This window comes from Oncorhynchus tshawytscha, linkage group LG08, assembly GCF_018296145.1.
Source record: "Oncorhynchus tshawytscha isolate Ot180627B linkage group LG08, Otsh_v2.0, whole genome shotgun sequence".
In the NCBI taxonomy this organism is placed as follows: domain Eukaryota; kingdom Metazoa; phylum Chordata; class Actinopteri; order Salmoniformes; family Salmonidae; genus Oncorhynchus; species Oncorhynchus tshawytscha.
In genome coordinates this window covers 22,124,352-22,152,256 of record NC_056436.1, presented here as the reverse complement: position 1 = coordinate 22,152,256, position 27,905 = coordinate 22,124,352, and the positions used below count along the sequence as shown (strand labels likewise).

Sequence of the window (27,905 nt, the reverse complement as noted above, 5' to 3'; positions counted from 1 at the left end):
TCATCAAGGCAAAGGGTGGCTACTTTGAAGAATCTCAAATATAACATTTATTTTTGATTTGTTTGAACACTTTTTTGGTTACTACAAGATTCCATGTGTTATTTCAAAGTGTTGATGTTTTCAATATTATTCTACAATTTAGAAAATACCAAAAATAAAGAAAAACCCCTGAATGAGTAGATGTGTGCAAACTTTTGACTGGTACTGTATATATATACATAAATTAAATACTGCATTTGCAGCACCATGCAGGGCTACAGACACCAACCAATCTAATAAACTATTAATTATCTCCATGGATATGTCTGTCAATGTGTAATAGACAGAATCATCCAGTGGTCAATTCCAATGTGGGATTCAACATTGTGTCAGCGCACAAAATTGCTGCAGAAACAATTCGGTCTTACAAAACATTTGGCATTGAGCAAAGTCCTTGTAGTTTTGTAGTCTTAATGTTGCGAATTTAAAAGTCTGGCCTTCTCTGGATTTATGTTGCTTTCAAAACAACTGGGAACTCGGAAACAAACAAGGTCGAATCATGATAAAGTCATTGATGTTCAAGTCGTAGCTCCAGAAAGAGGCCGGATTTACAATTCTGAGTTGGATGACCGTTCAAAATGTATTTTCCCAGTCGGAGCTAATTTATTCTCGATTTCCCAGTTGTCTAGAGTGAAACAGCTCAAAGACTTCACTTATTTCAACAAGGCTTATAAGCATGCTATAATACTTGAGCAAAAGGAATATTTTTCTCTCAATGTCTACTTTTAAAAGGTATGTGCTCGGGATGTGTATTTAAGTTTCATTTCCTGACCACAGTTCTAGCGGTGTCCCCACCCTTCCTCAGAAGGAATGCACAGTATTCAGCAGGGTTTTAGAGGGGCTGAATGTGGCACATTCTTTGGCATCGCACTTTCCACTGACAGAGAGAAATCCAGTAAGAGATAGTGAGTTGTACTTCCCCACTGTGGTGAGAAAAATTAATTGCATCTGCACACAGAAGCACTTCCACAATATTTTGAATTGGAATTCTGATATGTGTTTAAATTGTTGTAATGAATGAGGTACAGATTTCAATGTGGTATTGTAATGGTATATTTCATCTGTCCTCTTGTATTTCATTCTGCTCAGCCTATATGCTCTAATAATGACAATAGACAATGACAATTTATATTTGTTTTATATTGTACATAAATTCTAAATTATTGGTTTTACCCCTCGCCTGTAAAGCTTTGAATAAATAAATTGAAATGCCTACTTGCCCACTATTTACTAAAACTACATACTGTGTACTAATATTACAACATACTATTTACAATGTACTGTTTAGTAGAAATGTATGCAGTAAGCAACAAATATCAACATACCACTCAGCCATACTGAAAAGGTGTCATCGAATGCTTAAACGCACTTGTTCCCTGCTATTTGTACATTTTTGTAGAGCGTGTCCCCTATTCTGATTATCAGCTGTTGTCAAATACTTGTGTGAAAGGACAATTATCTTCCTCAATCGTGTGCAGCAAATTCATAGAGATAGTTATAGGACACAACATTGTATCTGTCCCATTATGGCACCATTGAGGCATCTCCATTTTAAAGTAGTACATTTTAGTACAGTTTGTTTGTTTACTAAGGTTGCATACTGCCATCCGGAGTGTGTTGTCTGAACAGGTATAAAGCCAAGGTTGGCGATTTACTGCCACAACAGTTATGGAATGTTTGCGCACAAGTATAATTCATTGGCTGATCCATCCTTGGACCTGGATGGAATTATATGATATATATATATCCCACCCAGTTAACTACTTCAAAATGGTGAAAGTCCTCAATGCCCATGATAAAACAAGTTTTTGGCCACTGGAGTCCTTCGTCATTCTCTACACGCAAATTCTAATGGATTTAAAGCCAAAATTAGTATGACATCCTTGCACTTAAATCATACTACATTTTCGAAATGACACATAACACATTTTTGCATACCCAAAAAGCCTAATATTTAAGTATGGGTATTCGGACACGCCCATAATGTTGTCCATTTACTTTGTTGATATACATTCATTATTTATTAAGAATGCACCACTATTGTCATTAAAGTATAAGGTTTGTAATTCTAGAGAGGGAAAGAGTCTTAAGTGGACCCTTTTGAATGAATCTAAAAGAAACTAGTCACTCAATGGTTTATTACTGCATAATTGCCACTTCACCCTGTAATGTGTTTGTATTTACTAACATAAAGCCTACTCTGGAACATGTTAGGTGACCCAGTTCTACTCTGGGCTTAGGGTCCCTCCTTATGGAATATGTAGCATAGCATTGTACAGAGTTTAATGCTAAGCTAATAAAAGGACTGGAAATAGTGTGAAGGATAGGACAGTGAGATACCTGTCTCATATGAGATTGTTTAAGATGTGGACTGGGTACAACCCTTATCTTCATCATCTGAGACATGTTACATCTAGAAATGACACAGCTGAGTCTATATAAATATAATTGATGACGTAACACACATTTGAAGTCTTATGAGATATTCACGATTATCATCCCTCCATCTCTCCACTTCTCTCTGGTAATGGAGGTGAAAATCCCTCCAGTTCCTCATCCTCCGATGGAAGCACAGGGGGTGGGGTGGTACTTTTACTAAGCTTCCTTCTCACTCTAGCGTACATTGGATTCCACCCCCTGTCACAGAAACCCTCCTCTACCAATGAGAGAGGGCTTGTAAGGTCAAGCCCTTCTGGCTCTGTGACTGTGGTTGTTATTGGCTCATCGTCAGGCAGTGTGGTTGCGCTCAATTTATGGACCAGTTCAGCTATGGTTTCATACTCAGGGGTTATCAGATCCCCTGGCTCTGTGACTGTGGTTGTGATAGGGTCATCATCAGGCAGTGTGGTTGCACTCGAATCCTGGACCAGTTCAGCTATAGTCTCATAGCCGGGGCTTGCCAGGTCCGCTGGCTCAGTGACTGTGGTTGTGTCATTGTCAGAATGTGTGGTGGATTTATTGACCAGTTCAGCTATGGTTTGAGAGCTTGCTGTTGCCAGGTCCACTTCCACAGAGTGTTCATTAGGATTGGGCTCCCCAATGATCTCATAGGTATGCTGGGGTCGGACATAGAGAGAAAGCCCCTGGTTCTGGCCCTCACCCTCCACATGAACTTCTACTTCAAGCTGAGGGTTAAAGCTGGAGCTGAACTCCGCAGGGGCCTCCAGGAGGTCAATGTCATTCATGGTGGGGAATTCCACAGGTGCAAGGCTGTCCACGATGGGGACATCTATGATGGGAGCATCCAGCTCCAGGGTGTAAAGAATATTTACGATTGGGGGATCTGGAGTGCCAAGGTCATTGATGACAGGGATGTCCACAGGTTCAAGGCTGTTTACAATGAGGGCGTCCAGCACCAGTGTGTCAAGACTGTTGATGACTGGGGCATCCAGGTTCTCTAAGCCAACTGGAGCATTCAGGATATCAAGGTCATTAATGACAGTGGCATCCGCATGTTCAACAGGCTCAAGGCTGCTCACGATGGGTGCATCCACGATTGGGGCTTGCAGAGGTTCAAGGCTGTTCACAATGGTGACATCCATGATGGGGAGATCCACGATGGGGGCTTCCACAGGTTCAAGGATGGGGACAGCAACAGGGTTAAAGCTGCTCATTATGGGGACATCAACAGGTTCAAAGCTGCTCACGATGGTGGCAGCTAGGGTGTCCTCTGAATAGACAGGTGGGGATAAAGATTCAAGGGGGGTGTCGACTTCTACCATGGCAACGGGGGCTGGGATAAAGTGGAGCTCAGGTGTGAAGTTCAGGACATCACTCAGGTCACCTATAAAGTGAGAGAAGTAGTAAATAATTGAGAAGTTTCACTTAACCTGAAGCTTGGCCAAAGAGATTGAGCCCCATTAGTTTGAGGAAATGCACATGGGTGATTTGTGATAGCCTACCAATGTCGACGGTTGTGGGAGGCGAAGGAGATATAACCGTCATGGCCAGGGGGGTTCTGTTGGCAATCTGCAAGGCACTTGGAGAATCACCTGCAGGGCATCAAAACACACATGTTAAACTCACCCACTACACTTGTGCTGTGTCCCAATAATATGACTTTTTCTAATAAATAAAAAAATCACTTGTTCTACTTCCCACAAATCTAATAGCATTGGATTGGTGGAGGCAAGGGAGTTTATATCAATATTCCGTATGCCAGTAATTTCCTTTCAAGTCAGTGAAGGGAAGTGAACATATTGGGAGGTAGGCGAGATTGGGATGCAACCAGACACATGTAAGAAATACAGAGGGAGAGGAACTTAGAGAGTGAAAAAGAGATTGGTGAAGGTAGCACCTTGATCAGGTGCCTCCCTGTGGCTCCTCCAGGGTTTCAACCAGGTGACATCCTGATCAGCAGGAGGCTGCTCTGGGACACCAATGACACTCTCCTCAGGTCTGGGACTGAAATCTAACCAAGGAGGAGATGAAAACCGAACACACACCGTAAAACAACCAGTTCTCCTCTCTGCTCGTTGTAATTAGATAACTGAAAAAAAGTTTTTTTAAAAAGTAGAACAGTTGGGTTTCCCACCACTCTCATCTTTTCTGATGTCATTGATCATTGGGTTCTCCCTGGCGGCCAGGGCATCCTCTAGCTTCACCTGTCAATCAAATATCATCATCAGCAAATGACATCACAGCTATACTGGGTTCAGAATAACCCATCTCTCATCACTGGTCTCTAGACAAAGTACTCAATAGGATTCCATCCATTGCATCCCTCCCGTTGCGCCCTCTTGTCCCTTCTACTCATTCCTTGCTTCCTCCGCATCTCCCTAACTCCAATCTAACTGACTTCTGAGTGCCTACCCCCACCCCAAGTGTAACCCTGGACAGGACATAGCTGTCATCATTGTTGTTGCCTGGCCCATCTCTCACCACTCTGACCAGCTGTGACTGGGTTCTGTCCACCTCCTCACCACCATCCCGGAGCGTAAAGGAATGCCTGTGGAACAACACAAACTAGAGAATCAGAACTTGTACAAGAGCTATCTACCAATGCTTTCAGTGTGCTTAGCCAGCAGCATACCACCCTTCATCCCAGTGCTGGCCTGCCTCTGAAGGTAGGCAGGGTCAGTCCCTGGATGGAGGACCAGATGCTGCTGGAAGTGGTGTTGGAGGACCCGTAGGAGGCACTATCCCCTCTAATCTAAGAAGATCCCAATGCCCCAGGGTAGTGAAGGGGACATTGCACATTCATCTTTGGGATGGGATGTTAAACGTGTCCCCTAACTCTGTGGTCATTAAAATTCTCATGGCACGAGTAGGGTTGTTAACCTCGGTGTTCTGGCAAAATTCCCAACCTGGTTGCATTTCCATAATAGCCACCTAATAATCCTACTCATTACTAATTGGCATATATCACTCCTCACCTCTCCACCATATTAACTGATGTGTGGTGAGCATTCTGCTTCTACTAAGCTACACACACAGCATCTGGAAAGTATTTAGACCCCTTGACATTTTATTACGTTACAGTCTTATTCTAAAATGGATTAAAAAAAATATATAAAAATCCTCAGCACACACACATGCCATAAAGACAAAGCAAAAAAAAAGGTTAAGAATTGTTTGCCAATGTATTAAAAATATCACATTTACATAAGTATTCAGACCCTTTACTCTGAACTTTGTTGAAGCACCTTTGGCAGCGATTTCAGCCTCAAGTCTTCTTAGGTATGATGCTATAAGCTTGGCACACCTGTATTTGGAGAGTTTCTCCCATTCTTCTCCGCAGATCCTCTCAATCTCTGTCAGGATGGACGGGAAGATGCACAGCCATTTTCAGGCCTCTCCAGAGATGTTCGATCGGGTTCAAGTCCAGGATCTGGCTGGGCCACTCAAAGACTTGTCCTGAAGCCACTCCTGCAATGTCTTGGCTGTGTGCTTTGTCTTGGCTGTGTGCTTTGTCTTGGCTGTGTGCTTAGGGTGGCTTCCGTCTGTTGGAAGGCGAACCTTTGCCCTAGTCTGAGGTCTTGATCAGGTTTTCATCCCAGATTTCTCTATATTTTACTCTGTTCATTTTCCCCCTCTATCCTGACTAGTCTCCCGTCTCTGCCGCTGAACAACTTCCCCACAGGATGATGCTGCCCAACATTCTTCACTGTAAGGATGTGCCAGGTTTCCTCCAGACGTGACACTTGGCCTTCAGACCAGTGTTCAATCTTGTTTTCATCAGACTAGATCATCTGGTTTCTCATGGTCTGAGAGTCTTAATGTAATTTTGGCAAACTCCAAAATTGGCTGTGTGCCTTTTACTGAGGACTGGCTTCAGTCTGGCTACTCTACCATAAAGGCATGACTGGTGGAGTGCTGCAGAGATGGTGGACCTTCTGGAAGGTTCTCCCATCTCCACAGAGGAACTCTAGAGCTTTGTCAGAGTGATCATCGAGTTCTTGGTCACCTTCCTGACCAAGGCCCTTCTCCCCCGATTGCTCGGTTTGGCCGGGGAGCCAGCTCTAGGAAGAGTCTTGGTTGTTCCAAACTTCTTCCATTTAAGAATGATGGAAGCCACTGTGTTGTTGGGGACCTTCAATGCTCCGGACATTTTTTGATACCCTTCCCCAGATCTGTGCCTCAACACAATCCTGTCTCGGAGCTCTACGGACAATTCCTTCAACCTTATGGCTTGGTTTTTGCTCTGACATGCACTGTCAACTGTGCAACCTTGAATAGACAGGTGTGAGCCTTTCCAAATCATGTCCAATCAGTTTAATTTACCACAGGTGGACTCCAATGAAGTTGTAGAAACATCAAGGATGATCTATGGAAACAGGATGCAACATAGCTCAATTTCACATCTCACAGCAAAGGGTCTGAATACTTATTTACATAAGTTTTTTTTTTATACATTTGCAAACATTTCTTAAATCCTGTTTTCGCTTTGTCATTACGGGGTACTGCATGTAAATTGATGAACATTAATTTAATCAATTTTAGAATAAGACTGAATTGTAACAAAATATGGATTAAGTCAAGGGGTCTGAATACTTTCTGAATGCACTGTACTTCATACATTTTTGCAGCTGGTACCGGGGGACCTTCAGACAAGTTTTGGGAAGCCTGTGGGCATCCTAGAGCAAAGCAACTGACATCCCTTACCACAGATGGGGTCATGTTAGTGTGTAGCCAAAACTGTTCAGATGCTACAGAAGGTTGGCAGATCGGCTGTACCTACTTCAGACAGTTCCCAAGACGCAGAAGAAGATTGTGTTCATTAGAGTCTCATTGGTCCATAGATGGGTCATAATTAGTAGGCCAAATCGGACGCTACAGACAATTGTGAGAAGACTGATTTTTGGGATGTCTCATGGTCTGACAAACACCGCTCTAGCTCTGTCACCTTTCACTGCGGAAGTGCGACAGGCGCATGCAGTGGACAGATGTATCCAATGCAAAAAAAACATCTAGCTTAAACAGACAGATTTTTATTACTATGTTAATTAGATTTCCGCAAGGGCATCGACCTTAGGGGGTTGAAGAGCAACTTCCCATTTAGAAAACAGCCTTTGGTATCAGTATTTCCACTGACTACAAAGTAGTCTAAATAGGATCATTTTGGACATAGTTAGTCTAGTGCAGTGGTTCATAACCTGGGTTCGATTGAACCCCAGGGTTTTGGTGAGTCAGTCTCATCATTGGCTGCAGGTGATCACGCTACATCGCTTGGCCTATCTGTGCTGCAGGGAATTTGGTGCACTCAGTAGTCGACTTGTGACTGTCGTGATGGTACGTCTTGTGATTTCTTCCTTAATATTTTAATCCCTTCATACTTACTATGTCGAGCAAAAAAAGAAAGTGGTCGGACGAATATGTACAATATGGATTCACATGTACAACGGACCGTGATGGGAGTCAGCGTCCTAACTGCATGATTTACAATGCCAAGTTGAGCAATTCTAGTCTAGCACCGGCAAAACTAAGAGAACACTTCCTTAAGCTGCATGGAGATGGAAAATACAAGAACACAACGCTCACTGAATTCAAGGTGAAGAGAGCCAGATTCGATGAAAAGGCTACTCTGCCTGTTCTCGGCTTTGTAGCCATCAACAAACCGATCCTCACAGCATCGTACGAAGTTGCTTACCTGATCGCAAAGCAGGGCAAACCACACACCATTGGTGAAACACTCATAAAACCAGCTGTGTTGTAGATGGCAAATATCATGCTGGGAAAAGAGGCTGAAGTTAAGTTATCCCAAATTCCTATTTCAAATGACACCATCAGTGACAGAATAGAGGACATGAGCAACGACATCTTGGCTCAAGTAGTTGCGGATCTGATTTCAAGCCCGGCAAAATCCAGCCTTCAACTCGATTTTGTGCACCAGTAAAATATATACCTATGTTTTGAATTTGAAAAAAATTATATTTAATTTTTCCAATTAAGAAGGGTTCGGTAAATGCGCATATGAAACTGGTGGGATTCAGTACCTCCAACAAGGTTAAGAACCACTGGTCTAGTGCAAAGCAGAGTTGTGTGAGACTTCACAACATAGATGAAGGTTGGTTATGTTTCAACCTGACAACGTCTGGCACAAGTAACCATCAATACAGAGTGCTGCTGCACATGACCCAACCGTAATTCTTTTTTTTAAAGGTTCAATGCAGTAGTTCTTAATATCAAATCATTTCTGGATAACAATTAAGTACCTTACAGTGATTGTTTTCAATTAAAAATGGAAATGAAAAACAAAAATACCTTCTCAGCAAAGAGTAATTTCTCAAGCAAGAAGTTAGTCAGGAATGTCTGGGAGTGGTGCGAGTGTGGAGGGGAAAACTGAAAACCAGCTGTATCGGCAGAGGTTTCGATCTCTTTCTTATTGGTCTACCAACTCATTTACCACCTGGTGATGTCACTAGGCACACTAAAATAGGCTGAAATTCAGGTGGTCTCATTAAAACAGCTCTTACACTAAATGGGAATTATCATAATTTTCACAGTACTATTCCATCCTCAGTGTTGAAATGTAAAAACACAGGAAAATGACCTTGGAGCATTATGGAGTCTTAAAGGCCCAGTGCAGTCTTCAACTGTGGGAGGCATTGGAGTCAACATGGGCCAGCATCGCTGTGGAACGCTTGACACCTTGTAGAGTCCATGCCCCAACGAATTGAGGTTGTTCAAAAAGGGGTGCAACTCAATATTAGGAAGGTGTTCCTAATTTTTTTTCCACTCAGTGTATTGAACGTAAAATACTCTACAGCAGTGGTCAAACTTTGAGTCAAGATTGCTTTTGCAGACAAAAAGCAAGTCTAACTTTGAGAACAAAATAGATCAGTTGGTGTAGCACTTGCGAGGCACAGCTGAGCATAAAGCGAATTATTAAAATTTGTTACGGGACTGATGGTACACTACATGACCAAAAGTATGTGGTCACCTGCCTGTCGAACATCTCATTCCAAAATCATGGGCATTCATAAGAAGTTGGTCTCCCCTTTGCTGCTATAACAGCCTCCAGTCTTCTGGGAAGGCTTTCATCTAAAATGTTGGAACATTGGAAACAAGTCCCCGCAGCATTCATCCACAAGAGCATTAGTGAGGTTGGGAATGGATGTTTGGCGATTAGGCCTGGCTCTCAGTCGGCATTCCAATTCATCCCAAAGGTGTTCGATGGGGTTGAGGTCAGGCCAGTCAAGTTCTTCCACACTAAACTCGACAAACCATTTCTGTATGGACTTCACTTTGTGCACGAGGGCATTCTCATGCTGAAACAGGAAAGTGCCTTCCCCAAACTGTTGCCACAAAGTTGGAAACACAGAATCGTCTAGAATGTTATTGTATACTGTAGCATTAAGATTTTCCTTCACTGGAACTAAGGGGCCTAGTCCAAACCACGTTTCCACTGCTCAAGAGGCCAATGGCGGCGAGCTTTACACCACCCATCCGACACTTGGCATTGCACATAGTGATCTTAGCCTTGTGTGCGGCTGCTCGGCCATAGAAACCAATTTCATGAAGCTCCTGACGAACAGTTCTTGAGCTGACGATGCTTCCAGAGGCAGTTTGGAACTTAGTAGTGAGTGTTGCAAGCGAGGACAGACGATTTTTACAGGCTACACGCTTCAGCACTCGACGGTCCCATTCTATGAGCTTGAGACCCACTTCGCAGCCGTTGCTCCTAGACATTTCCACTTCACAATAACAGCACTTACAGTTGACCGGGGCATCTCTGGCAGGGTAGCAATTTGACAAAATGACTTGTTGGAAAGGTGGCATCCTAAGACAGTGCCACATTGAAAGTCATTGAGCTCTTCAGCAAGGCCGATCTACTACCAATGCTTCCCTGTGGAGATTGCATGGCTGTGTGCTCAATGTTATACACCTTCCAGCAACAGGTGTGGCTAAAATGGCCAAATTCACTAATTTTAAGGGGTGTCCACATACTTTTGTACATATAGTGTAAGTACCTGTCGCTGATGATCATGGTGCTTTCAAGACAACTGGGAATTTGGAAAAAAATGACGTCAGTGAACTTCAGGTTGGAAAGAGCTCAAGAAAGATGCCAGAGTTTCCGAGTTGGATGACAGTTCAAAACAATGTTTCTCAGTTGTATTTAGTTTTTTTTTTTCCTCTTGAGTTCCCAGTGATCTTGAACTCACTGAAGTTGGAAGTCTGAGATTTCTGAGTTCCCAGTTGTTTTGAACACAGCATTAGTCTCAGCAGAGAGGGAAGCAGAGGACCTGCCTCTCACAGTCCCACTCTCTCCTTCCTTTCCTCCAGCAAGGCTGACCAGAAAGAGGGGACAGTCTTCCACCTGCTGGCGAATCTCTAGTCACACCACATCTGCCTCAGGAACAAATTCATGTTGTTCCTATGACCAGATAGAGGAAACTTTCACTCTATATAAAAATAGACAGGACTAGCTGCTAATAATAATAATACAACCGCAGGGCTATCGGCTACTCATTCATTGCAGCTGCAGTGCAAGCAGAAGTAGAGAGAAGCTGGTTTTATGTTTTGTAGTAGTGTTGAATAAAAACAGTGTTGACAGTGCTGAATAAAACTTAGACATGAACTCACTCAAAACAGCAACTCTTTGCTGTATTCTTTGACAGTCTCTCTCTAGCCATGAAATCTATCATAGGCTAGTATCAAACTTTGCTGTGGCCGGGGTCATGGAGCTATAGGTAGTCACGGTGATAACTAAAAGTAGCAGAGATCACCCTCTGGAACTTTGATATGTAAAGTATATTATGGTCAACAATATATTGAAAAATTATTCAAATGCATTTATATTTTCAATATTCATGATTATATTATTTATATTGATAAATGCATGTAAGAAATGTGTTATTGAAATGAAAATACTACTCATACTACAGAGCAAGCGGTAAAGCGTCATGTGACACCAACTTTTTCTTTGTAGCACCTACAGATTAAACATAACAGCTAAAGGAAGCCTGGATTAGGCCAAAATGTCATAAATATGCAGACTTTGATGAATTATTTCTCAATTATGCTTCCAGATACAAATGTCAAATACAGGTCAACAATCCTGCCACCAAAGGACCCTTCTATGGATACAATTTAGTGAAAATCCCCAAAAATCATGGTATTTTGTTGTTGGTATAGTTTCGTGAGGGAAGGTGGAGTGTGAACTGTTGCACTGACACTATCAAATCATGCATGGAATGCAGTGTTTGAAGGTATGTGTATTCTCTCGCCTACCATGTATGATCATATACTCAGGCATCAAATGCTCTCTCTTATGCAACAAAATATGTTCCTTTAGAAATGCAAAATAGTTGATCACTGACCTTCTACAGTTAGTGCAGAGGGCGAGGATGATGGAGAGGAGGAGGAAGAGCAGAGAGAACATGACGAAATCTGAAGAGAATGACCCCAACCCTGGAGCTGCCCATGGCCCCATGACCTCTCTGACCTGCACCATGGCAACTGCTGTTTTAGGGGGACACGTTAGTGAGCGAGGTAGAGAGAAAGTGGGTAAGTGAATACATGCTTTCGTGTGCTTGGTTGACATACAAGCGTTTCATCTACTGAAATATGTGTTTAGTTTGTTTATAGTTGGATTGATGATGTCAATATGTTCTTATGGACACATTTATGGTTACATGATCAAAGAAAAGTTGTCAAAACAGAGTTCTTATTTGTACACAGAGGATTTAGCTACACCCTACCCATGTACAGTTTGCACATAATATTATTAAAAGAATGTTTAGAGTTTTGTATATTCACAATGTTGACTAAATTCTCATTGGGTGATTCCTTACGAAGCTATAGGACAAAAATACCATGTTTTGAGGATTTTCACCAAATGTAATCCAATAATGGTCCTTTGGATGAAGGATTGTTGACAGATCTAAAAGCATAATTAAGAAATAATAAAAGTTGACATATTTCTGACATCTGGCCTTACCCAGGCTTCCTCTAAAACTCAATAATGGTTCACCTGTAGCTGCTACAAAGCAAAAATTGGTGTCATGTGAAGATTTACCTCTTGCTCTAACAGGAGTAGTATTTTGATTTCAATGAAAATTTCCTTACAGTAAGTCATGAATATTGAAAAATATAAACATAATATATTTAAAAAGTTGGCTTATTTTTAATAAATTGGTGAACATAATATACTCTACAGGCATTTCAACATTCCGGATACAAATGTCAATTATTTTTCCAAATGAAACAGACTTTTTTGCCCTAGTTTAGTAAGGAATCACCCTATTGTCATGCAAAACCCTCTGTCTGCACCCATATCTACTTAAGGAGGTGTTGGCTGCTTGCTTATGCACTTGAGGGTGAGAGGCCTGCTTAGCCCCTTACAGTAGATGGTAAGACACCAAAAACATTGCCACTATTTTAAACAAAATAGTGAGGGATTTATATTGCTGGCAGTAATTCAGCACCAATATATATATATATATATACAAATTGAAGATGGGCCTAAAAGAATAAACGTGCACATGAACAAAAATAAGGACAGGATAGACAGATTCACTGCACAAACAAGAGGGCACTGAAGATTGCTGGAATACAATCCAACAAATAAGCCTGTAATTATGAGAGCAGAGACAACAATACAGTCCTGTCACACATTAACTCCCGGACCACATCAAATACACCACTTACTGATGATTATGTAAGAGTAGCTGCCTTTTCCAATCACTTACTGCACTTGCTCAATCAGTGATTATGATAGCAGCAAAAACAATGCCTGTAGGTAAATGCAGTGTGCAAATCATTCTAATCAAAGTAAAACAAATGAAAATGTTCATTATATACATGGCTTCTACAGATCGCTTGTAACAAAGCTACAGTATTTCATACAAAATAACTTACCTCGTGATTCACAGGGATAACCTCGACTGTTACAATCCAATCAAACGCATAACCCAAGGCCATCTGTCAACATCCTGTGTCCAATAGCAGAAAGAAAAATACTCAGTTATTAACATTCAGATCAAATAAACATCTGACAACTGATATCATTAAGATGGTTTATATTCTATACTACCATTCCAAGTGTGACCTAATGTCAGTTCCATTCTGTGTTCTCTGAAACACTTTCACCTGGTGGGAGGAGTCTCAGTGCCACTGCCAATCAATGACCCATTGATTTGAGCCAATCAAAATGGGATGCTGTTCATTGAAACACATTTTTATAGGATGATATAAGATCATAAAAATTAGGGCGCTTGTTTTACTCCTCGCTCTGTACCTGGGGTGTATTCTCTAGGAACAAAACAGAACCAAACAGAACCAAACAAAACAAAGGGAACAAAATGGGGAAGGACCTACATACATTTGTAAAATATAAAGTTTTTGTTGTAAAACACAACTGTTTTCAACAGTTTGGACTAATGATTACACCCCTGATGGGAATAATCCAAACAATCACCAAATCCAAACAACATACAGTGTATTGCAGATAAATATTTAAATAATATTGAAATGTAACATTTTGTCCATGTAACCCATGAGCAAATACTGTAATCCTTACACACACATCCTGCATGCTTGCACAAGGAGCAGGTTGTTTCGACCACACCAAAAAACGCCCACTTCAAAGAACAATGTTAATGAACAGGTATTCCCTGACACCTAAAGCTTTGACTGTAGCCTAAGGCAATCTTACAATTCACAATGTGACCGCACCACTGTATCGAAACAGAATCCTCCCTCCTCGAAAGCCAGACAGTTTACTCATTGACAGCCACACAGGACAGAGGGCAAATACTGAACAATACTGCCATTTGTACGTGTTAAAGGGACATGACTAACTTTCACTGTACAGACTGAAGGCTGTAATCTAAAAAACACACCATCTTTCTCTCTCTTTCTTTCATTCATCTCTTTCAAGAGGCTCTTGTTTTGTTGTGCGTCTCGTGTTTTGGGAATTATGATCAAGCGGTTGTTGATGTTCTCGTACAAGACCGACAAAGTATCTCTTGCTGTGCATGCATTTGGGACAGATAAGTGGTTACTGTAGAATGATATCAAACTGACAACTATTTTATCAGTGCACAGCAGCCGCCAACTGACGTTTAACCCTTGATCACTGGTGGTGCGAAGTGTGTTGTGACCCCAGCTGTGTGTGCCACTGAGATGATAGAGGGAGAGAAAGGAGATACCAGTTGATATTGTGTATGACACGACAGTTTGAGGAGATTTAAAATGCGAACAAGAATAGACAGTGTTCATGGAGTATATACAGTATTCACACAAAGGTCCACAAGCACACACACGTAAAAAAAGACTAACACAGGTGAAGAGAAATTATTACTCACAGATTAAAAATCTTTTGCAGGGTCAGACAGCTTGACCTCTGACCTTGTCACAGATGGTCAGAGAGCGACACCTCCTCACCCAAATGTGCCATGTCAATGTCAAACGGCAGAAGATTTCTTTCCTTTAACGAGTACGACGAGCCCGACATGAACGACATACTGCTTTCCCGAGAACAGGCCCACATCCCCCTAATATGCGTGAAGAGACGATGGAGAAAAAGAGGACGGAGGTCGGGCTGCCTTCTGAGAATTCGTAGGCGAATTCCATTCTTCTAGCTAACGTGCAATCATTGGAAAATAAAATCGACAACCTACGAGGAAGATTAAACTACCAACGGGACATTAAAAGCTGTAATGTCTTATGCTTCACGGAGTAGTGGCTGAACGACGACATTATTAACATACAGCTGGCTGGTTATACGCTGTATCAGCAGGATAGAACAGCGGTGTCTGGTAAGACAAGGGGTGGCGGACTATGCATATATGTAAACAACAGCTGGTGCATGATATCAACGGAAGTCTCAAGGTTTTGCTCGCCTGAGGTAGAGTATCTCATGATAAACTGTAGACCACACTATCTACCTAGAGAGCTTTCATCTGTATTTTTCGTAGCTGTCTTACATACCACCACAGACCAATGCTGGCACTAAGAACATGTGACTAATAAAATCTGATTTTATTTATATATGGTACACTACAGCCCCCACTTCTCTCCCTCTTTGTCTGTCTCTGTCACAGTAACTTTCTCTGTCTCTGTCTCACTGTTCGCTTCTCACTGATATCTGATTCCATGTGTCACTCAGCAGCAAGTTACTTTTGAACTTTACTTCCTCATTCCCAACTCTCTCTTTCACACTCAATGTGACACACTTGTCATATTCTAGCATGCTTTATCCCTTTCTCTCACCCTTATCACCTTCCTGATAAGAGTTAACATGTCTGCCTTTAGCTTTCAGAATCACAACTATCACAGCTCAACTTTATTACGTTAAGTTTATGTATATTTTGTATGTTAAGACCTGCACAGATATTGTAATTTTATGAAACACTTTACATTCAACCCTTACATTAGTGTTTTTATTACTGGGAAAGTCTTACTCTTAAAACAGTGCAACAAATTCATTAAGTATTGTTGCACTGTGCTTACAGCAGTGAAAAGTAAGTAAATCTTTAAAAGCAGTAAAAGCCCAGTGTCATTATGTAAGACAGTGTGCAGGTTGGCATTTATTGTCATGAATCTAGACCTGGAGGCAGCTCCACAAAGTCATAAAATCTGATTTTAACCCTAACCTTAACCACACTGCTAATCCTAATGCCTAACCCTAACCTTAAATTAAGACCAAGAAGCTTTCATTCATTTTTACAATATAGACCGTTCTGACTTTGCAGCTGCCCCATCTAGTGTCAGTGTACCATTATGTGAGAGGTTAATACAGTGGCTGTGTGTTTGAGGCAAAGCTAGAATGTTGTAGAGGAGAAACATAGTAAATCAATCAAATGTATTTTATAAAGCTCTTTTTACATCAACAGTTGTCACAAAGTGCTTTACAGATACCCAGCCTAAAACCACAAAGAGCTTTACAGATACCCAGCCTAAAACCACAAAGAGCTTTACAGATACCCAGCCTAAAACCACAAAGTGCTTTACAGATACCCAGCCTAAAACCACAAAGTGCTTTACAGATACCCAGCCTAAAACCACAAAGAGCTTTACAGATACCCAGCCTAAAACCACAAAGAGCTTTACAGATACCCAGCCTAAAACCACAAAGAGCTTTACAGATACCCAGCCTAAAACCACAAAGAGCTTTACAGATACCCAGCCTAAAACCACAAAGAGCTTTACAGATACCCAGCCTAAAACCACAAAGAGCTTTACAGATACCGAGCCTAAAACCACAAAGAGCTTTACAGATACCCAGCCTAAAACCACAAAGTGCTTTACAGATACCCAGCCTAAAACCACAAAGAGCTTTACAGATACCGAGCCTAAAACCACAAAGAGCTTTACAGATACCCAGCCTAAAACCACAAAGAGCTTTACAGATACCCAGCCTAAAACCACAAAGAGCTTTACAGATACCCAGCTTAAAACCACAAAGAGCAAGCATTGCACAGTGGCTAATACAAACTCCCGAGACAGGCAGGAACATAGGAATAAACCGAGGGGTAGCCAGTGCCAAGTATAGTCACAGAATCATTGTTCTTGGTGAAAAATAATTTATATTTGCTTCACAACGCTCGCTGCAGTAGATAGTAATGACAGTAGACACTGCCTCCCTGCGGCCAAAGGTGCACACTACAAATTAAACAACCTTTTCAACCATTTCAGCATTTTCTAAAATACTGACCACACCGCTTGCATTGCAAAATAAATGTACACATACATGTTATTCAATCATTGCACCCACACTGCTCGCGCATGTCAATGAGCGTCTGCATAGCCAATCCTCTCGTCAACCTCAATTTTCTCTGTCTCTCGCTCTCCCTCATTCCCCTCCCTCTCTCTCTCTCTCCCCCCTCCCTCCCTCATTCCCCTCTTTCTCTCTCCCTCATTCCCCTCTTTCTCTCTCCCTCATCCCCCTCTTTCTCTCTCCCTCATCCCCCCCCTCATTCCCCTGCCCCCCTCTCATTCCCCTGCCCCCTCTCTCATTCCCCTGCCCCCTCTCTCATTCCCCTGCCCCTCTCTCTCATTCCCCTGCCCCTCTCTCTCATTCCCCTGCCCCTCTCTCCCTCATCCCCCTCTTTCTCTCTCCCTCATTCCCCTCCCCTCTCTCTCATTCCCCTGCCCCCTCTCTCATTCCCCTGCCCCCTCTCTCATTCCCCTGCCCCCTCTCTCATTCCCCTGCCCCCTCTCTCATTCCCCTGCCCCCTCTCTCATTCCCCTGCCCCCTCTCTCATTCCCCTGCCCCCTCTCTCATTCCCCTGCCCCTCTCTCTCATTCTCATTCCCCTGCCTCTCTCTCTCTCTCTCTCTCTCTCTCTCTCTCTCTCATTCTCATGCCTCTCTCTCTCTCTCATTCTCATTCCCCTGCCTCTCTCTCTCTCTCTCTCTCTCTCTCTCTCATTCTCATTCACCTCTCTCTCTCTCATTCTCATGCCTCTCTCTCTCTCTCTCTCATTCTCATTCCCCTGCCTCTCTCTCTCTCTCTCTCTCTCTCTCATTCTCATGCCTCTCTCTCTCTCTCTCTCATTCTCATGCCTCTCTCTCTCTCTCTCTCTCTCTCTCTCTCTGCCTCTCTCTCTCATTCTCCTGCCTCTCTCTCTCTCTGCCTCTCTCTCTCTCTCTCTCTCTCTCTGCTCCTCTCTCTCTCTGCCTCTCTCTCTCTCTGCCTCTCTCTCTCATTCTCCTGCCTCTCTCTCTCTCTCTCCCCCCTCTCTCTCTCTCTCTCTCTCTCTCTCTCTCTCTCTCTCTCTCTCTCTCTCTCTCTCTCTCTCTCACACCTGAATTGTGTGTGGGGTCATAGCAGAGTCATCTCCCTAGGTACTGCTGGCCAGGGGACTGAAGTTTGCATGTACGCCAGACCGGTTTTCATAACCTGGAATAGCTTGCGGCGGAGCGGGTACGGGCGGCGGTAACAGAGTTTGGCAAAGCAGCAGCATGCACAGGGCAGCCAGGACCCCAAGGGGTGCACATTTTATTGTTTGCCCTAGCACTACACAGCTGATTCAAATAATCAACTAATCATTAAGCTTTGATCATTTGAATCAGCTGTGTAGTGTTACGGCAAAAAAACAAAACATGCCTTGGAGTCCCGAGGACCGAGTTTGGGAAACGCTGTGACATACTGAGTTAGGTAGCGTTTTTTGAGGTGTTGCTTTGCCAAAAACATTGTTAACACAATAAGAGTTGTACATGATCTCTACATGGTATGCTCTGGCATACATTGTGCCTTTTTCCTATCAAGCACGGGTACCACAGCAACCGGCTCAAAACAACATCAACAACTTCAACATGCTACTGATTAATCAGGTTACTTCTCAACAGTGACATCACAAAGACAGACAAGAAAGTCAACTTTGTGAAAATTGTAGAATATGCTAACATTTAGCAGTAAACATACTTTTAGATGTCCTGAATAAACATATAACACTAACATGCAACAACTTGAGGGATTTTCCTGAGTTACAGTTCGTATAAGGAAATCAGTCAATTGAAATAAACTCATTAGACTGTAATCTATGGATTTCACATGACTGGCCAGGGGCGCAGCCAAGAGTGGACCTGGGAAGGCATAGGCCACCCACTTGGGAACCAGGTCCACCCACTGGGGAGCCTGGCCCAGCAAATCAGAATGATTTTTTCCCCACATTACGGGTCTATTACAGACAGGAAAAGTCCTCAGTTTCATCAGCTGTCCAGATTGCTAGTCTCAGACAATTTTGCAGTTGAAGAAGCCAGATGTGGAGGTCCTGGGCTGGCATGGTTACACAAGGTCTGCGCTTGTGAGGCCGGTTGCTGACAAATTCTCAAAAATGACGTTGGAGGAGGCTTATGGTAGAGACATTAAGAGGGGAATGAGGGAGAGAGCCCCCAGAACAAGGTGCATCTGTGTAATGATCATGCCTTTTAATTAGCTTATTGATGTGCCACACCTGTCAGATGAATGGATTATCTTGGCAAAGAAGAAATGCTCACTAACAGTGATGTAAACCAATTTGTTCACACAATTTAAGAAAAATAAACGTTTTGTGCATATGGAACCTTTCTGGGGTCTTTTATTTCAGCTCATGAAACATAGGACAACACTTTACATGTTGGGTTTATATTTTTGTTCAGTATAAAAGCACAACCAAATTATAATAGAAAAATGTCAGATTTTTGGTTTATATGTCATTTAAATGAGTTATTACAGCCCTTTCCCTTTAATAATTGGGTGGGTGCTTACATTTGTCATATTTCACACATGTACAAATGTGTATTATACAGTATGTGAATTGGACAATTGTTTTTTGCATATCCCACTCCCCCATGAGACACCCTCGGAAAGTGGGGTCACAGCCAGGGATCATCCATTATTGACGGTGACCCTGGAGCAATTTGGGATAAGTGCCTTGCTCAAGGGCACATCAACAGATTTTTCAACTAACCGGCTCGGGGATCCGAACCAGCTACTTTACGATCACTGGCCCAACGCTCTTAAGCACTAAACTACCTGCCACTCAAAAGTCACAGCAAAGTTCAAATGGGAATACAATATACAATATGTTGTATTTATACAACACTTAATGTGTTATCACTTTTCTTCAAGGACAAGGTAGCTGCTCTGGAAAGAGCCAAGAACTTGAGAGTAACGTATATCTTCCTCAATGAGAACTATCCTGAAGTTGTGTGCCAGAAGAGGGAAGAACTTATCCTAGCCAGGAAAGCTGCCAGAGCGCGTGGGGACATTGCTTACATCCGCTATGACAGGCTCATTGTCCACCCTCCCTTCCAAAAGCCTTGAAGAGATGAGAGAGCCAAGCCTATGGGTTCATAGCTTAAACCCCTCAGCACACACACCCACACACACTTACACACATCAACTGATTAATGGACTGATGAATGTAGATATTTTTTATCTTGCTTTGTTTGCTATTTTCCATTGTAGGTCTATCTCAGATAAGCTAGACATAGGATGAAAATAACCCATATTAATATATGTAGGCTTAGAAATAAGGTTAATCAAATCAATAACTTGCTAACATCAGATAGCATTCATATATTAGGCATTTCTGAGACTCACTTAGATAATTAATTTGATGATAGAGCAGTAGCAATACAAGGATATAACATCTATAGAAGAGACAGTTATGCTTATGAGGGAAGTGTTGCTGTATATATTCAGAGTCATATCCCTGTAATTCCTAGTGAAGATCTTATGTCAAGTGTTATTGATGTGTTGTGGTTGCAGGTTCACTTGGCACATCTAAAGCCTTTTCTTTTGGGGTTTTGCTATAGGCCATCAAGTGCTAACAGTCAGTATCTAAATAATATGTGTGAAATGCTTGATAGTGTACAGTATGTGATTCAAACAGAGAGGTCTACTTTCTTGGGGACCTGAATATCGACTGGTTTTCATCAAATTGTCCACTCAAGAGGATGCTTCTTGCTGTAACCAGTGTCTGAAATCTAGTTCGGGTTATTAATCAACCTATCAGGGTGTTTACAAACACTACAGGAACAAGATCATCCACATATATTGATCACATTTTTACTAATACTGTAGAACTTTGTTCTAAAGTTGTATCTGTACCCATTGGATGCAGTGATCACAGTGGCTATATCCAGGAAAGTCCCAAAAGATGGGCCTAAAATGGTGTGTAAGAGATTATACAAAAGATTTAGATGTGACTCTTATGTGGATGTTGTTAGAACTACTGTAGACAAACTTAAAGTGGACAGACTTAGGCAGGAAATGCCAACAACAAACAGTGAGCCATTATACTAATGTATAAAAATGATAATAATGAAAGAAAAGCATTGCAAGTTTGAATTTTGCAAAGGTAGTGTGGGAGAGGTGGGGAAATTATTGTTATCGATCAATAATGACAAACCTCCTGGCATTGACAACTTAGATGGAAAGCTATTAGGTGGCTGACTATAGCCACTCCTATCTGTCATATCTTTAATCTGAGCCTAGAGGAAAGTCTTTGTCCTTAGGCCTGAAGGTATACATCCTACCTTTCATGTGTACAGAGTTAAATCCATGTCTCACGGCCCTTTGTCTCCTGCTTTTCCCTTGCTCCTGTCTTGTCTATAGTTCCTATTTTCCCAGTTTTTACCTTTCTGCCTGCCCTGAGCCTGAGCCTGCATGCCTTCCTGTACCTATGCCTGCCTGTGCTCGATTTAATAAACTTTTGTTACTTCGACACCGTCTGCACCTGGGGTCTTACCTTCAAACCTGATAGTTCTTGAGAAAACGTATGTTTTATGGCTTTTCAACCTCTGCCATATCATGGACTCAGAGCTATGTATCTGATAGAACTCAGATGATTTTCTTTAATGGAAGCTTCTTTAATGTCAAACATGTAAAGTGTGGTGTACTGCAGGGCAGCTCTCTAGGCCCTCTACTCTTTTTTTATTTTTACCATTGACCTACCACTGGCATTAAACAAAGCATGTGTCCATGTAAGCTGATGATTCATTCAAACATATCAGCAACCACAGCTAATGAAGTTACTGAAACCCTTTATAAAGAGTTGTCTGTTTTGGAATGGGTGGCCAGCAATAAACTGGTCCTGAACATCTGTAAAACTAAGAGCATTGTATTTGGTACACATCATTCCCTGTGTTTTAGACCTCAGCTGAATCTGGTGTGGTTATTGAACAAGTTCAGGAGAATAAATTACTTGGTGTTACCTTAGTTTCTAAACTGTCATGATCAAAACATATAGATTCAATGGTTGTAAAGATGGGGAGAGGTCTGTCCGTAATAAAGAAATGCTCTGCTTTTTAGACACCACACTCCACAAAGAAAGTCCTGCAGGCTCTAGTTTTATCTTAACTTGATTATTGTCCAGGTATATGGTCAAATGCTACAAAGAAGGACCTAGTAAAGCTGCAGCTGTCCCAGTACAGAGCGGCACTTCTTGCTCTTCATTGTAATATGAGGGCTAAAATTAAAACTATGCATGCCAGTCTCTATTGGCAAAGAGTTGAGGAAAGACTGATTGCATTACCTCTGGTTTTTATAAGAAACATTCATGTGTTTCGAAATTCCAGATTGTTTGCTTAGTAAACTTACACACAGCACTGGTTACAATGATGACATACTGTAATCATGTGGTTGAAATTCCACCCTCAAAGTAACATAGATTTTTGGTTGCGATGGAGACGTGAATAAAATCCAGTGTATTTTCCATGTAGATTTCACAATACAATACTATTATAGTATATTCTAAACATATATATGTTTCAAAAAGTGTAAGACAAGTGGGGTTTTAAAATGCTTTTATTGCTCAAGTGGAAAACATTTATAAATATGTTTTTCTTGAATTCTACTCAATTATTCACAGTCAATTCTTCTGGCTTTGTGGGATCAACAAATATTGGACTTCCTTGGAAGCTTTAAATGAAAATACATTGAATAACATTTTGATTGAATTAAATTAATAGCCAAACAAAGAAAGACCATAGATATACTGTTCTGCAGACAACATCAAGAGGTTCTTGCCCAGGCACAGGTGCACCCCACGGCCACGGACAGGAAGGCAACGTTGTAGCACTTCCTAGTGGCTGAGATATGGAGCACCATGACCTGCTGGTAGATAGTTACAGAGTTCTGCTGGTAGCCCACGGCCTGGCTGCTGTTGGTGGGGTAGATACAGTACATAGAGCTGCACTTGGCCTCCCAAATGGTCGGAGGAATACGGTTCTTCACTGTAATGGGTCTGGAGATGGAACAGAAAGAGAGAAACCCACTTAGGCAATAAATCAACAACAAATATTTAAACAGTAGAACTTACTAAATACAGTTTTAAGGGATAGTTTTCACAGGCTTTCCTTAGAGCTTGAAATGAACATTTTTAGACAGTCGCATGACTCCTCCCGAGGTCAGCATTTCTGAAAACTATCCCTTTAAGTACAGTATCAAATACTTTAGTGTATGTGTTTCTGTAAACTTACTTCCAGGTCCAGGGGGACAGGGAGCGTGTGTTGATGTTCCCGTTTCCCTCTGATTCCTCTGGAGTCTTGTAGTAGTCTGAAGGAATGGTCAGTGTGTCCTCACACCTCTCCTTCTCCCCTACCTCCCCTTTGGCCATTGTCAGGCCCAGCAGCATAGACACACAGCACACAACCTGAGGATGGGAAGAGATGGAAATACAAGTAAATATTACAAGTTATGTAACAAATTAAAAGTGCTGAAACTTAAGCAGAAACAGACAGGATAATCAAAAACCACGGGACAGAAATGATTCTACTTGCATTTTCATCAATTAAATGAATATATTTGTCCAAAACAGATGTGATGCTGCACTGTACTAATGAATACATGAGGCAAACAAACAAAAAATTATAAGATAAATCAACCAGCACATCAGAAGTACAGTGGGGATGAACAAGTATTTGATACACTGCCGATTTTGGTCTGTAATTTTTTATCATAGGTACACTTCAACTGTGAGAGACGGAATCTAAAACAGAAATCCAGAAAATCACATTGTATGATTTTTAAATAATTCATTTGCATTCTATTGCATGACATAAGTATTTGATCACCTACCAACCAGTAAGAATTCCGGCTCTCACGGACCTGTTAGTTTTTCTTTAAGAAGCCCTCCTGTTCTCCACTCATTACCTGTATTAACTGCACCTGTTTGAACTCGTTACCTGTATAAAAGACACCTGTCCACACACTCAATCAAACAGACTCCAACCTCTCCACAATGGCCAAGACCAGAGAGCTGTGTAAGGACATCAGGGATAAAATTGTAGACCTGCACAAGGCTGGGATGGGCTACAGGACAATAGGCAAGCAGCTTGGTGAGAAGGCAACAACTGTTGGTGCAATTATTAGAAAATGGAAGAAGTTCAAGATGACGGTCAATCACCCTCGGTCTGGAGCTCCATGCAAGATCTCACCTCGTGTGGCATCAATGATCATGAGGAAGGTGAGGGATCAGCCCAGAACTACACGGCAGGACCTGGTCAATGACCTGAAGAGAGCTGGGACCACAGTCTCAAAGAAAACCATTAGTAACACACTACGCTGTCATGGATTAAAATCCTGCAGCGCACACAAGGTCCCCCTGCTCAAGCCAGCACATGTCCAGGCCCGTCTGAAGTTGCCAATGACCATCTGGATGATCGAGAGGAGGAATGGGAGAAGGTCATGTGGTCTGATGAGACAAAAATAGAGCTTTTTGGTCTAAACTCCACTCGCTGTGTTTGGAGGAAGAAGAAGGATGAGTACAACCCCAAGAACACCATCCCAACCGTGAAGCAAGGAGGTGGAAACATCATTCTTTGGGGGTGCTTTTCTGCAAAAGGGACAGGACGACTGCACCGTTTTGAGGGGAGGATGGATGGGGCCATGTATCGCGAGATCTTGGCCAACAATCTCCTTCCCTCAGTAAGAGCATTGAAGATGGGTCATGGCCGGGTCTTCCAGCATGACAACGACCCGAAACACACAGCCAGGGCAACTAAGGAGTGGATCCGTAAGAGGCATCCCAAGGTCCTGGAGTGGCCTAGCCAGTCTCCAGACCTGAACCCAATAGAACATCTTTGGAGGGAGCTAAAAGTACTTCTTGCCCAGCGACAGCCCCGAAACCTGAAGGATCTGGAGAAGGTCTGTATGCAGGAGTGGGCCAAAATCCCTGCTGCAGTGTGTGCAAACCTGGTCAAGAACTACAGGAAATGTATGATCTCTGTAATTGCAAACAAAGGTTTCTGTACCAAATATTAAGTTCTGCTTTTCTGATGTATCAAATACTTATGTCATGCAATAAAATGCTAATTAATTACTTGAAAATCATACAATGTGATTTTCTGGATTTTTGTTTTTGATTCCGTCTCTCACAGTTGAAGTGTACCTATGATACAAATTATAGACCTCTACATGCTTTGTAAGTAGGAAAACCTGCAAAATCAGCAGTGTATCAAATACTTGTTCTCCCCACTGTATATGGCAACAGAAGTATGGCAAATTAATCAACTGTTACATATGATTTTCAGTATAACAAAAAACCTTATTAGTTGCTTTCTCACACATGCTGTCTGTTTTACTCACCAGGTATTTCGACGCATTGTTTTTGAGCTCCATCTCTGATGTCTTCCACATCCTTCTGTCTGAGTGGTGAATTTATATTATTGTCTTGAGTGGAAGAACTGCATGTACTATTGATTAGAAAAGTGATAAAAATGTGATATTATCTTTGACCTGCATATCGGTGGCAGACCATTGTAAACAACGGGAGATTCTGCAGATCTAAGTTAGTTGGCCTTATCACCTAATCTACTACCAACGTCTTTGACGTATTTGTTACACTGCTGATTTGGCAGGTTTTCCTACTTACAAAGCATGTAGAGGTCTGTAATTTGTATCATAGGTACACTTCAACTGTGAGACTAACAGGTCTGTGAGAGCCGGAATTCTTACTGGTTGGTAGGTGATCAAATACTTATGTCATGCAATAAAATGCAAATTAATTACTTGAAAATCATACAATGTGATTTTCTGGATTTTTGTTTTAGATTCCGTCTCTCACAGTTGAATTGTACCTATGATAAAAAATTACAGACCTCTATATGCTTTGTAAGTAGGAAAATCTGCAAAATCGTCAGTGTATCAAATACTTGTTCTCCCCACTGTGTGTATATATATATATATATATATATATAGATATTTTGCCATATATATATTTAATTGAGTTAATAAAGCCGCATACAAGAATGGTCTCTTTTTTTGTTTTCTTGAGTAAGGCATCTTCAGCCTAGCTCAGTGCATTCTGTGGTGGGGGGGCAAGACAGCAGAAAATATGGAGCGTTGCGCCGTGATTAGCTACGTGTTCTCTCACTCATGGTGACACCACATCACTGCCAAGACTAATAGGCTGACCACACCGCTTGCGCCACATGCGCAAGCGTTGCAAAGTAAATTTAGAAATCTATGTTATTCAATTATTGCACCCACACTGCTCGCGCACGTCAACGAGCGTCTGCGTTTGCCAAGGGCTAAAATAGAACTCCTTTCTATTTCTGACGCAGATCGCGCTGCAAGTCCTGCCTCTCCCATCTCATTGATTTAAAGAAGCAGATACCCACGTGCCATCTCTAATTGGTTATACCCACGTGGGTGATTGAAAGACGAACTGTGTTGCCGGTAGGTGTAGTAATACTATGAACGTTTAGATGCCAATCACCATATAAGTCCAAAGATGAAAAAGCCTGGAAGGAGGAAAGATGACTAGAAACGATTTGGTTGACTGTTTTATGTGTGGATTAATTGTCTGAGTAGAGGACCTTGTGTATTTCAGGTAAAATATTAACTCAATGTTTATATCCCAGGACAAATTAGCTAGCAACAGCAAGCTAGCTAAATAGGACAAATTAGCTAGCAAGTGCAAGCTAACTAGCTAAATTGCCATAAATGTTTCATGCTTTGCGACCTGTTCCCAAATTAATGTAATTGGTTCAGAGTTTGTTTTGATATTTTAACCTGCATGTCGTGATTGCGTTTGGGTAAGGGGGACAAATTAAATGTATGCACGATGGCGCACGATGGTACCTGCGCACAGTCGGTTTGGGTTCCGTGTAAGCGTAGACATCGAAAATTGTAGCCCTTGGGTGCTGCCATAGAGTTACATTAGAAGTGCCCATCCAAGAAGGCTCAAGGTCATTGGCCACAGTTAAAATTACATCAAATCCCGTTATATCGACAGTAGCTTTGATTGGACTGATATGTCAACATCATACTTTCAAAATCTTACCTAGCAGTCATCATCATGAATCAAGTCGACAATCTACTGGCAAATCCTTTTTAATCCTTGTCATATGAAGAGAAATAATGAAGAGAAATTATAGATTAAATGTGTTGGTGCTCATCATCCATTGGACGTAAACATTACACAGCAAGGTGGAAATCGCAAGTTCAACAATGAGTGGTTTGGAAGGAATCGGTGATAGTGGCTGTGTGGTCCCAAATCTGGGATTAATGGGCTCTTTTCCAAGTTTAAATTATAAACAACTACATTGACATTGGCCATACTGTCAATGAGGCATGATTTGTGCCACACTCAAAACAACTTAACTCGGAACTGCGAAAACTTGACTTCAGTGAGTTCAAGACAACTGGGAAGTTGGAAAATAAACAAGCTCTGACTGGGAAAATAGATTTTGAACGGTCATCCACCTCGGACTTGAAATTCCGGCCTTTTTCTAGAGCTACAACCAATGACCTCGTCAAGGTTCGATGTTTATTGTTTTCCAAGTTCCCAGTTGTTTTGAAAGCACATAAATACAGATAAAGCCTGACTTTGATGACAAAATGTTCCCATGAAGGACCGTCGCGCCACCTTCCTGTTCAAGTGAGAACAGCACCGGAAGGTGAGTCCAAAAATGTATTGTAAGCTACTGCATAAATGATGTAATATACCAGGAAGGTATGTATACAGTAGCTAAGAAAGTAATACT

At 41.8% G+C, this 27,905-nt stretch overlaps 2 protein-coding genes across 4 annotated transcripts; both read right to left on the bottom strand.

Annotated features, from left to right (window-relative positions):
* Window positions 1–1,160: 1,160 nt before the first annotated feature.
* On the bottom strand, window positions 1,161–13,607 carry LOC112256787. 3 transcript variants are annotated; one of them, XM_024430284.2, is made up of 8 exons: window positions 13,517–13,607; window positions 13,342–13,415; window positions 11,802–11,943; window positions 4,921–4,987; window positions 4,574–4,643; window positions 4,337–4,450; window positions 3,942–4,031; window positions 1,161–3,823 (listed from the first exon to the last, which is right to left on the bottom strand). In XM_024430284.2, the coding sequence occupies exons 3-8, from the start codon at window positions 11,933–11,935 to the stop codon at window positions 2,535–2,537; spliced, it is 1,764 nt and encodes a 587-aa protein (XP_024286052.1). In that variant the 5' UTR covers window positions 11,936–11,943; window positions 13,342–13,415; window positions 13,517–13,607; the 3' UTR covers window positions 1,161–2,534. The 3 variants fall into 3 exon arrangements, with proteins under 3 accessions (XP_024286052.1, XP_024286053.1, XP_024286051.1); XM_024430285.2 differs by lacking the exon at window positions 11,802–11,943; XM_024430283.2 differs by lacking the exon at window positions 13,517–13,607 and having other exon boundaries at window positions 13,342–13,510.
* A 9,099-nt stretch (window positions 13,608–22,706) lies between these two features.
* LOC112257166 (interleukin-17A) lies at window positions 22,707–25,605 on the bottom strand. The gene is made up of 3 exons (XM_024430723.2): window positions 25,504–25,605; window positions 23,397–23,569; window positions 22,707–23,161 (listed from the first exon to the last, which is right to left on the bottom strand). Exons 1-3 carry the CDS (start codon window positions 25,552–25,554, stop codon window positions 22,930–22,932), a joined length of 456 nt encoding a protein of 151 aa, XP_024286491.1. The 5' UTR covers window positions 25,555–25,605; the 3' UTR covers window positions 22,707–22,929.
* Window positions 25,606–27,905: the final 2,300 nt, after the last annotated feature.